General features: G+C 35.8%; 1 protein-coding gene across 1 annotated transcript; it reads left to right on the forward strand.

Annotated features, from left to right (window-relative positions):
* Window positions 1-4,721: 4,721 nt before the first annotated feature.
* On the forward strand, window positions 4,722-6,817 carry LOC131439097 (zinc finger protein 723-like). Its single transcript, XM_058609713.1, has 3 exons — window positions 4,722-5,077; window positions 5,209-5,901; window positions 5,951-6,817. Exons 1-3 carry the CDS (start codon window positions 4,770-4,772, stop codon window positions 6,588-6,590), a joined length of 1,641 nt encoding a protein of 546 aa, XP_058465696.1. The 5' UTR covers window positions 4,722-4,769; the 3' UTR covers window positions 6,591-6,817.
* The last annotated feature ends 5,706 nt before the right edge of the window (window positions 6,818-12,523 follow it).

The following is a 12,523-nucleotide window of genomic DNA, read 5'->3' on the forward strand; positions in this document are numbered from 1 at the left end:
CGCTCTCGTCCGATGCTTTCCTTCCGCCAAACGGAGTTGATGCCTGTGAGCTGACACCAAACGACCACCGAGCGAGATCTTAAACAAAATTCTGCTCAATCCAGACAAAAAAAAATTTCCTCAAAAAAAATATCTCAGCTCGGGGTAGCAGCGAAAACGGCACCGCAGCAGCAGTAGCAACCAACAAGCAGATTGTCGTGTATCCAAAATCTCGCTCTGGGAACGGTTTTTCCCAGTATCCAAAAAAAAACAGAATATTTCCAGAGCAATTTGCGCTCAAAATCCTCCAATGCCGGTCACACAGACAAATCCGCAACGCAGCGGCCAAATTTCCGCGCTCTGCCTGGTGACAAAAGAACAAACAATAAGTTCTTTGAATTTGATACAATTGTGAATAAAATACGTTTACAGATATCACAAACAAATTTAGCGATATTATAAAATTCAACAGAACAAAGAAAATCTACCTCTTTGTATTAAAAATTTTAAATAAAAAAATTGATTTCCAATATAATTTGCCAACTGGTATAATGGAATCCAAAATGGCTTACAAAAGAGGCAAATAAAACCGACGCCACCGACTCACCTGCAAACAAAATGTCCAGCACACCAAGCGTTTTAAACACTATTTTATCACCAGCGCACTACCGGGCAAAATTATACCCCCGGATTTTATATATCTTTTTCGCTTACTCACTACCGGGTAAAAACTCCCCCCGGATTTTATTAAAAAATTACTTTTTCTCGTCGCCACTGAAATCTACGCGATGGCTTTCTCAATACTTAGCAGAGAACTGACTGTTGAGTCGATGACTGACGTTTTACAAAGAGGGTTTATTCAATTAAGTCGAGTGCTTTTATAGCGACTGAAATCTGGCAACTCATTCGAGGTTTATATCTTTTTACCGTATCATTTAAGCCGACTGAAAGGGTGCTATATACATATTACGAACTACTACAACGACGAAGGTTCGCTGTCAATATTAAAATAGTTGAGACAAAAAATTAGAATGAATATACTAGCTACATATTTAATAGTATCGTTATACTTTGCTTATTGTATACCACTTGTTGATCACAGCTAGGTATCAAACCTGCTTTAATAAAATTATTTATATTTGGTTAGGGAGAGCCGCAAAACAAAATAGGACTAGTTTCTTCGATAATGTATTCCATTTAGAAGTTAGGTGATGTCTTATGGGATCGTGCAAATTATCCTACGACGCCACACTTATCGCTTTAAGTGATGACCCCTAACAGATATGATACAGATATATTTTTGCACCTGGTACAGATTTTTGACAAAATAACTTTGCAATTCTGATTTACATTGTATATCGTTATTGAAAAAAATTTGAGAGATGCCAAAACATGGAGCACGGCGAATGCCCGATGCTCTACACTCTTTGCACAAGCGATATACAATGTAAATGTTAATCTTGTTCAAAATGCAATCATGAGCTTCTAGGTTGATATGAACCAGTGAAGTCTGAGTCATGAAAAAAGAGGAAGAAAGCTTCCAGGTTGAAGCGGTTTATGCATATCCCAAGTAGCAAACATTTCTCTTGTATTGTATTTATTAACTATTCCCGCAACGATTGTCTGATTGGAAAAGCGCACATTGCTTGTATGATGTGCAATAAGTTTCTTGTTTAATATTTTTCACAGCAGGCCTCCCGTTGAACGATTAATTGGACGTTCATTGGACCAACGATCCAACCCAACGTATTGGACCAACGAAGGACCACCGTTGAACTTTTTTTTAAAGGGGAGTAGGAAGAGTGGATACAAAGAAAACGGTTGCTTGCCAGTATGTTGTACTTTTGTGTGATACACCTCACCAGGGTTACCAGATATACGAATTTTTCAGTATTCTGCTGATTTTCAAGTGCGTTGGTAAATATTACTGAATTTTGTACGGATTTTGCAAAAAATACTGAATGCTGTTGAAAAAGTCCTGACGACGGATACCACGAGCACAGACCTTCGGGGTCCGCTGATTTGAAGGTTACCGGGTTGAAGAGAGAATTGCCATGAATATTCCTCTGTGCAGAATGTGGCACTGTATCCGTCAACAATCGGCCCGAGTGCGGCCGACAAAATTTCACTGAGTTAAATCAATGTTGAGCTTCCAGAATGCAGCCAAAATTTGTATAACATGAATATTAGGGTAACAGAGGTATTTTGGCCAACCTTATAAAAATATCTACCAAATGTTGTAATGTCTTTGAAAACTCCTTCCGCAATAGGCAATTTAATGTGATTAGCTTCAAATTGATGCAACATGGGTTACTAGTTACCATCGGTTAAATCCATGAAGTTTGTTAGGCGGGCCAAAATACCTTTGTTACCCTAACTATGTAATTAACACTAAAAACTGTGTCCAACTTCTTTCTACAAGATGAGAGAAATGTTTGCACTAAAATTTCATTTATGATAATTTGTTATACTTGCTTCCAAAATTAACAAGATGAAAGTTGTTTTTTTGACCGTGAAGTTCTCTCCTGAATGTATTTAGGCACTTCAATGATAACAATGAAGATAGAGTCAATTACGTTCCATGAAATTATTTTTAGAAAAACAAACTAGAACAAATTATGCAAAATTCAGTCCAGTCAATCGAATAATGCGCCATTACAATCAATACTGCGAACATCTTGACCTTACTATGTCTAAAAATCAAATCAAATCTCAGCTTTGTCGTAGAAATATTGCGTAGTATGTAAGTGAACATTGTAAACAATTTATATGTAGTCTACATTTGCTTGACGAAATAAATAAATAAATAAATTCAGAGATAATTTACCACACTTTTTCGTATTAAATAATAAAAATTCGTTTATACACCAAAAAATGCCCTTACATAAATTATGTAATAATTAGCATAGAAAACATGTAATCAAGGTAAAATAAGTTATACGAATTTATAAGCGGCCCTTACACGATCATTAAAAGTGTCATTACTAAAAAGTAATGACACTTTTAATGATCGTGTGACACTTTTAATGATCGTGTGAGTCTGCGAGTTCAGTAATGACACGAGTAATGGTGGAATTCCGGATTTTCCATCATTACCAACATTATTTCTTCTTCTTATTTTTTTTGTGGAAGTGCTGAATATCGTCAGTTGTATTAGATGAGAAAATTTGACAACCATGAAGTAAACATTCTCTTCATAATTGTACATGAAAACAAAATCTGGAAATGACAAACCTTAACGTTTCAATGGCAAACAAAATTAACTTTCCCTCAGCAATTAAAGAACATTAGCAATATTATTTATCTTCGTTTAGCTGTTTTTTTCAGCTAAACGAAGATAAATAATATTGCTAATGTTCTTTAATTGCTGAGGGAAAGTTATTCTGGTTACAAGCCCCGTGCTGGAATAGTTACAAATTAGAGATGGGCAATTCGTTCGCGGACGGTTCAAAAGAACTAGTTCTTTTGAAAGAATGAATGAGCTATAGTTCGTTTCTCGAGAACGGTAGTTCCTTTGTGCAAATTCAAATTCGTGGAACTTTTTTTTTTTGGCTCGCACAACCTGTTGTTGAGAACGGTAGTTCTCTAATAAGAAAGCTTTATCACGAAACCTCAGTTCTAATTTGTGGGACCTTTTGTTTTGCTCGCTTAACCTACCGAACCTAAGTTCTAGTTCAGTCTTTGAACAAACAAACACATATAAAAAGAACGAAAGAACGGCTCTGGAGAACTAGTTCTTTCGACAGAACTCTGCATCACTGAACGGTTCTTTGAAATGAGCTGTTTTGCCCATCTCTATTACAAATACACATAATTAATAATGAACGTGTAATGCTAAAAAGTAATGATGTACAGTAATTCAGTAATGACGAGCGTTTGAGCAGAAGTGTCATTACTTAGTGATGACACTTTTAATGATGAGGGCCGCTATACTGATTTATTTTCCTCTACCTCCACCCCGATACAAGATGGAATACGGAAATTCGGCGCACACGTAGGGATGTCGGATTTTTGTTAATTACTCGATTATTCTATAATCGAGTATAATTTTTAAATTATTCGATTAAATTTTAATCGATTATCTGGGTTATTATTCGATTACTCGATAAATTATTCGATTATTGTTATTGTATTTTTCAAACTATTCGATAAGCCTAATGTAGCGTTTACACTTGTGCTGGTTGCCAGCATGCTGGAGCCAGTGTGCTGGCAAGCCAGCAGCTGGCAATGTTTACACTATTGCTGGCAATTTCTTGCTGGTAGAATTTGTAAAAATTATCAACAACTATGAAATATATCCTTTGAGTACTTAAATCAAAATTCTCATAATTTATATCGATCCACTTTACGCGAACGAATACTTTTAACTGAGAAAAACATGAAACACGTACGAAAAGTACAATATTTTCATTCCGTCGCCATATTGAATTTCTTCACCAGCATCGCTTACCAGCATGAAATTTAGAACGTTCAGAAATTTCCATGCTGGCAACAACCAACAGTTGGCAAGCGTTTACATTATGCTGGTAGCGTGCTGGAGCCAGTATACTGGCACCAGCATTCTGGCAGCCAGCAGAAGTGTAAACGGGGCATAATAGTCGAATATTGGTTTCAAACTAATCGATTAAAAATTACTCGATTATCTGAGTTATTAATCGATTAATCGATCGATATTACGACATCCCTACGCACACGAACTGGCATCGCTGTACCTTGCTGATTTGACAGCAATATTATTGTGGTATTGTTTACTCATGTATTTATAAATTTGATCAATTTCCCTAATTAAAATGGATATGGAAAAGTTATGTCGATTTTGCTCAACTGAAAATAGTGAATTAAAGTCCATATTTACTGAACTTTCGGATCACGATCTTGCAGTCATCACTGACGTATTAAAATTTTTGGTTCAAAAGAACGATGGACTGCCTTCAAATATCTGTGAACCGTGTTCTAGTAGTTTGTTGGGCCTGAAGAAAACAATACAAAAATTTAGAGAGAATGAAAAAAAATTACGAAAGAGATTTCTCGGACAAACAGTCGATGATTTCGAAGAAGACAATCTTGGGTCGTTGATGGAAGTTGAACGAATCGAAGTGTAAGTTTGTGTCATTTATCAACGTTTATTCTATCTATGGTTTCAACATAAAAACAGCCAGCTCAAACAGAATATGAAAACGTATAATAAGTTGATACGTGAATTTATATTCATAATACTCATTTTTTCAGCAATGCCGATTTAATGTTAAAAGGTGAACCCGAAGAAACAGATGAGTTGTTCTCAATCAGCGATAACCTAGCACAGAGAGATGTATTGCAAATACCAGTAACTGTCTTGATTAAACAAGAATCCAGTGACCAAATTGATGAGGATAGACTAAACGCTGATGATGAAGATGAAGACGATGAAATTGATTCTGAAGATAGTAAAGATACTTCTGTATGTAATGAAAGTCCCACTACTAGCAGACAGGCTGTCGATTCCAGGCCGTCATCACCTTCTACTCCTCCCCCACGTATACCACGACGTCAGCGACGTCGTGATCCTAACCGACCTAAGTTAAATGACCACAAGTGCTACATATGCAAAAGCGACTCAATGGAATCAGCTAAAGTACTACTGGAACATTTGTCGATTCATGTTAGCCTGACACCATATACGTGCTCAGAATGTGTTATGGAAACCATTGTACTGAAAAACGTCCGGTCTTTGAATTTGCATAAGAAAATGCATGCCCAACCGGTGAAGTGCGAGTACTGTGATAGACGCTACAGTGATCCCAGGACACGAGATGCGCACGTGAAACTACAGCATCTGGGTGAAAACGCCCCTCTGCCTTCCACTTGTGAGAAATGTGGAAAAATTTGCAAGTCGATTGCTGCTCTGAAAAATCACTTACGAAATCACATGCTGGATGTCAGGTAAGTTGTGATAGAATAAAAATTATTTAGAATAAAGGATTTTTTTCAGGTGCGGTTATTGTGGCAAATTGTTCCACAAACGGAGCGTATTATTCAAACACGTGGCACAGGTACATGAAAAATCAGAGAAATATGAGTGTACTCAATGTCACAAAGTGCTTCATTCGTTGGATAGTTACAATATTCATCTAACACTTCATAGTGCGGGAAAATTATTTAATTGTGATTTGTGTCCAATGACCTTCAGTACGCTAGGAAACCTGCGTTGTCACAAAAAAGTACATGCGAAAAATGCTAACTACAAACCTCATAAAGATTGGACAAGTCATTATACTGTTTCCCAGGATCCTGAACGAGGCAAAATATATACTTGCAATCTGTGCGGGAACACATACTCCGGTTCCATAAACACAATTATCAGTCATGTTAAGTGTCATTTCAAGGATGTTCAGTGTGAACAATGTGGAGCAAAGTTTTCCAATAAAAATAAATTGAAAAGCCATTACGTGGTCCACACCAGAGAGCGCAACTATAAGTGTCAATACTGTGGGAAGGACTACTTGTACAGACAGCACATGAACTATCACATTAAGCAGAGTCATAAGTTAGCAATTGCATCGTCTCAATCGAGTAGTTCCAGCCAACAAGACAGAACAGATACAATGCAACAGAAGACTAGGATCAATTGAGGCGCTTCGATACAATGTTCCATGATTTCATATATACGATTCTGCGAATTCTTCAAACTTAAGTTGGTTTAAAACGGAATACTTACGAATTGCATTCGCATGTGGTGCATTTGATTCATTTGATGAAACTTATTCAATTAGATAAATCAACGCATGATGCATTTTTAAACAAACATGATGTTAGCTAATAAATGTATGGTACGTATCATATAGATACATTATTACAATTTTGACGGGTTTCAGTTGTCAGTAAGTATTTTCTATTGGGAAGATTTCGAAACTTCGTTTGACGTTCCTTGAAAGTTTGTTTGAAAACATTAATTCTAAGACATTTAGGTCAGCGGTCTTTTAACGTAAATAGGGTTGTGATTTTCGAATTTGTTTCTAATGTTCTTATTCTCTATCGTTATTGCTGAACATCCTAGGCCTGATCTTTTCTGGTCATCCAAAAAACATCTGAGTGTGCCTTCTAATGGTTAGATTCTCCAAATCGCACAATACTCTCGAAAGCAAATGTGAATATTAATTTTTTTTATAAATTTTATGGGCTGGGATTCTTTTCAATCAAAATTGCTGTTATCGAAATAAAACGTGTAGTGCCGTGTGCATATCTGCCTTAAGAGTTCACTAGTCTAAGCGCGCAGATCAGCGGAGAGAAAAATCGTTTTCGCTGTTTTTGTTGTTGGGTCTAGTCGAAAATTTGTCGATGTTTTTCTTTTTTTCTGTCAATGTTTGATTCGCTTTATTTTCGTACCGAGAAAATTTGGCGTCTGGGGAAAAATAAGATTTGCTGCCACCGTCATTGGTTTAGTGGGCAAAAAATACTGAACTCCATTCTTCGGTAAGATGACTAGGACGAGCAAAAAAAAGGTCCCAATGATTGGTTTGCCGCCCCCTAAATACGTTGCGCCCGGGGAATGACAGTTTTGCCCTATATAGCACAGACTAACAGACAGGGCACTCAAATTGGATTCTTTAATTATTTCAACGGTCATTTCAAATATTCCTTTAGTTGAGACAGTACTCGCATATGTCATGATGGCGCCATGTTACCCTGTACAAAACATTCAGTCTGTCATCTAGACTTTTTTTTTCATTTACATTAAATACAGAATTGGGTCTATTTTTCAAAGGTACAATACTAGAAACGCATCTGATGCTAGAACACCAAGCTTTTTGTTAGCCAGATCGCAAAACTCATTATTTTACAGGGGAATAAGATTTTTCAATTCGATGCCAAGAGAAATCAAACGCGCGACGACATTGGTGGAGTTCAAAAAGTTATGTATTTCACACATAAAGTCCGCTTTGTAAGCAAATATTTAGTTGGTTCAAATTTTCGATACAGGAATACAGATATGCTCTCTCAAAGTACCGATATTTCAATTTTCATACAGATAAATACCGATTTTCAGTTTTTGTATTCGATTCCATAGGGGTAAACCAGGTCGAGCGACCTTTTTTTTTTGTCGCAAAATCAGGGGTGGCATTATGTATCTCGATTCGACTGAAATTTTATCGAATCGACCACGTTTCGTATTATGGTTCTCGATTCGAAGTCGATCATCGAGCTTCGTTCGACTTCACTCGAAGAAGTATTAGATTATCGAGAAGTTTTGGCATTATGGAACCAAAACAATCGAGCTCGTAAACAACTGAACTCGATAAGAAATGGTCGAAAGCCTTATTACTATCGACTATGAGTTTTCGAATACGTTTCTTTTTTATTTAGGTAGTTATCGATAACATCTTAGATTTTCATAAACATATTAGTATTGATAATCTTTATTTTAATGCATTGTTTTGTATATCGTTATATATATTTTGTGTGTTTGGCATATTATGTACAAGTCGAACTGTTTAGAAAGCATATTAATTGAAAGCCGCGTGGTGTTTACTTAAAATAACAAAAGTAAGTCGAAACTAACCTATGCCCAGTAACTGTAGTTTGTAATAAAATTCTGTGGAATGAAAACGTCGCTCAAACGGATTGTAGGAAAAAGCTTATTCGCTCGATAACAATGAGCAAATAATGTTTTTACCCATATATCTAACTCAAGTAAATTGAAAAATTTGTCCAAACACCTTGAAAGTATTTAGAATCACAATCTCGTGCTATTAGCGTGTATTTGACTCTTCAATAGTACCTAAATAGATTATGAAGACTACAAAGAATGGGTTGCTCCTGGTATATTAGCTAAAGCAATATCTCCTAATAAATATGATAAAATACTACAAAGAAAGCAGCAAAACCTAAAAACCTTTGATTAAAACTACACATCCATGACGTAAATTGTATTAGACTTGAAACAATACATGAAAAATACAGATTTTATTTTATTATAATTTCAAAAGTTCATCGATAAATTGTGTACAAGAACACGCTTGAAAAAATTCTTCACGTTTTCAAATGGAGTGGAAACGAATCTGCTTCTTGATTTAAATTTCAGAAATGTGTTCATGTTAATTTCGTGCGGTAACTTAAAACCGCAGTATTACAAACTGTTTGCTTCTTTTCAGTACTTGAACTGAATAAATGTAATCAAAAATACTCGAACAATAATTCAGTTTAATTTTTTTTCATGAAATTTTATAGTTTTTTCCTATCAACAACAATCTATTATGGTGCCATATACTTGTCTAATTTGAAAATGTTCACTTCATAAGTTGAGATGGGTTTCCAAAACCCAATATGCAACGTCGAGTCAGGAAATACAACTGTCAGTCTGGCAATAATGTTTCATGACTAACTAACTTTTAAGTTCAATTTAGTTACACATTTTAATATAAATAGAAATGTTCTTCATTAATGCCCCGTTTACACTTCTGCTGACTGCCAGCATGCTGGTGTCAGTGTACTGCCCTCTGAGGAAAAAAACGTTCAACGGTGGTCCTTCGTTGGTCTAATACTTTGGATCATTGGACCACAGTTGAACGTTTTTTCCTAAGAGGGCAGTACACTGACACCAGCATGCTGGCAGCCAGCAGAAGTGTAAACGGGGCATAAATATCTGCACAAAAAATATACACACTTAGAAAATTTCGCAGAATTCGGTAATTTTTTACCGAATTTTTAACAGCTGAACGTTCTGTAATCAGTTCGGTAATCAAATTGATTACCGATCGTTCGGTAATTGCTGAACGGTCAAACAACTACCGTAAACTGTAAACCAAATGGACCTAACTGATTATTCGGTAATTGGTTGTTTGTTTGTTTTCCTTTGGTTAAAATTCTTTTATTTTCGGATTTTAAAACACAACACATGTTCACAAAAATGAATGAAGAAAATTGAATTTTTAATTTAATTCCAACCTGTTGTGGCTATGGTTTTATTCCACCTTCCAAAACACTGCACAATCCGTCGAGTCCACTAGAATTGTGTAGGCCGCAAGTGGACAAATGATAGAAAATTATTTTATGCCTATAAGTAAACAAAAAGCTTTTAGTGGTTCTAATGTTTCAAAAACTTTAGCACCTGTACCTCAATCCATTCGATGAACTCTTCAAGATTTTTTTCGTTTGGTTAATAAAAAGACACTTACTAAACATTTTATTAACTGTTTGCAGTTAGTTTTCACGACAATCAGTATTTACAGAAGTTCGGTTACTGGAAGATTATTTTACCATACGGACGGTAGGGTTTTACCGTACTCGGCGACTATTCAGATTTACCGTATGAATTGTATATCTATTTACAGAGTTCGTTAATGAAAACTTGCGTAAAACTGATCGTCTGGTAAAAATTTGCATAATTTTTGTAAAATGACGCTCATGTACCGAAATATCGGTAATTTCTATTGATTACCGAAAGTTTGCGTCAACAAAATTACCGAACAACGGAATGGAATCTTAGTGTGTATATTTTAAAAAGTGATTTGTACGTTGATTCCTAAACGTTCATTTCGTCATTGCAATCAAATACTATTAGATAGCTGAAATACTAATAGATAGTTTAATTTTTTCCTTAATACTTTTGGTGAAATCTGTATAAATCTGTATTAATTTTAGAAAACTGTAAGAAATTTGTACTCTGTATTAAATCTGTATGCGCATGTAAAAATCTGTATAATACAGATAAATCTGTATAAATGGCATCTCTGGTTATGACAGTTCGAGCAGCGTCAGTCGAAATCTAGTACCACATTGTTAGGATCGCGATCACGAGGTCGAAAGCGATACGTAATGCCTCAGTTCAGTCGAATCGACTTCAAAAATAATCGTTTCGAGCAACTCGATTCGAGATGCATAATGTCAGCCCAGCTTCCGAACTAAATCGATGTTTGATTTTTCGAGAAAGATATTGTACAGATAAATTTTTCAGCCAAATACAGATTTTTGGAAAAAAAACAGTTGACAGCACTGATCCGCAGTCTCGTTACTCCATCGTAGCTGATGTGTGTAGCGATGAACTGGTCCGGCGGGAAGGGCCAGATGAATTACTGTCTGATACTGGTAAAGATATCGGGTTCGATTCCTGATGTGATCAAGGATCTTCCCGGGTTGGAAATTTTCTTGATTACCCCGGATAGTAAATCCGAAATATTTGAATGTTATTTTGTGATCAGTCGTTCTTTTGAAGAAGGATCTATACCTGCTAGATTAATCAGATCGTTTTCTTTTGTTTACTGGTTAAGATATGTGCAAGAATATTAATTATCATTTAGATAACTCGTTCTGCTCACACCTTCGTAGGGGTATGAGGTGGGACCATCATCATCATCATCTACAACGCAACGAAAACCAAACCCATGTTTTGTTACGATATTTACTTGCTTCTGGCCTGCCGCCACTTGATTTCGGGTGAAAATTACCAACACATTCAAAAATAGCCTAAATGACTAAAAGTTCATTTTACACGTCCAATTAATCGTTCAACGAGAGGCCAACACGAGACCTTCGTTTGCCCATTTTGAAACAGACCATTGAGCCGAGCACAAATTTTTTTTTTCGTTCCACAAATTTAGCAGACAGAGCGTTGCCAGGTCATTTTTCCAAAAATCTGTATTCGGCGCAAAAAATCTATCTGTACCATATCGGTATCAGAATCTCGTCAACATAAGTTCACGGAAATGTCACCAAAGCTCATTTTGGTGAGCAAAAAAAAAAAGGTCTCGTAGCAACCTTTTCTCCTGTCTATGTATGCTATCAACGAAAATCGGTATTTATCTGTACAATCCGTGAATTATCGGTATTTTGCGAGTACATATCTGTATTGCGGTATAGAGTTTAAATATCTGTATGAATACCGATGAATCGGTATACCTGGCAACGTTGAGACAGAGGTCTATTGTTGAGCCATTTTCAATATAAAGAGTTGGATCCTCGTTGAACTAGTTTTACAGGAGATTTTTGGAAGTTTTTGTTCACCTATTTTTTAAAACGAACACTACATACCTGCAGTATACTTTTACTTCTGTTTTCTATAGAATAACAATGAATTTTCTTTCTATATGAAAATAACACCCAATTTCCACACTATTTTTTCAGGAGTAAAAACACCAACAAACCGTTCCTGCAAACTGAACGATTATTTCGTGCAGTATGCCGATCAACAAACACTTAACGATCAACAAAATATAATTGAGTCAGTGGCGGATATGAGGCTACGATCCTCGAGCCAAAAACAAGAAAACACAACAAAATATAATTGCTTGCTGAGTTGTGTACCACTTGCTAGAGCGCCTTTTTCTTGCTATCGTAACTATCGTAACTGCAAACTCGTGATGTTCTTACCGTTAACTACCATCTTGACTGCACACAGTGAAAAATATTTTTGAAATATATTTTTTACCCACAATTTTTAATGCTTTCATTCTATGTAATGAAAAAAATAATTACAATCGATTCGTGTGTAAACAGCTCTTTAATTTAATTTGTTTTTTTTTTATAATAAACCAGAAATGAAAAGAATGGTTCACTCTCTTTTGCTACC

The sequence above is a fragment of the Malaya genurostris genome, chromosome 1 (assembly GCF_030247185.1).
Source record: "Malaya genurostris strain Urasoe2022 chromosome 1, Malgen_1.1, whole genome shotgun sequence".
Lineage (NCBI taxonomy): Eukaryota > Metazoa > Arthropoda > Insecta > Diptera > Culicidae > Malaya > Malaya genurostris.

Excerpts from the sequence above, each read along its gene's own strand:
- LOC131439097 (XM_058609713.1), top strand. The coding sequence starts at position 4,770 with ATGGATATGGAAAAGTTATGTCGATTTTGCTCAACTGAAAATAGTGAA. Across the intron at positions 5,078-5,208 it reads GAAGTTGAACGAATCGAAGT|CAATGCCGATTTAATGTTAA; the intron begins GTAAGTTTGTGT and ends TCATTTTTTCAG. Across the intron at positions 5,902-5,950 it reads AATCACATGCTGGATGTCAG|GTGCGGTTATTGTGGCAAAT; the intron begins GTAAGTTGTGAT and ends GATTTTTTTCAG.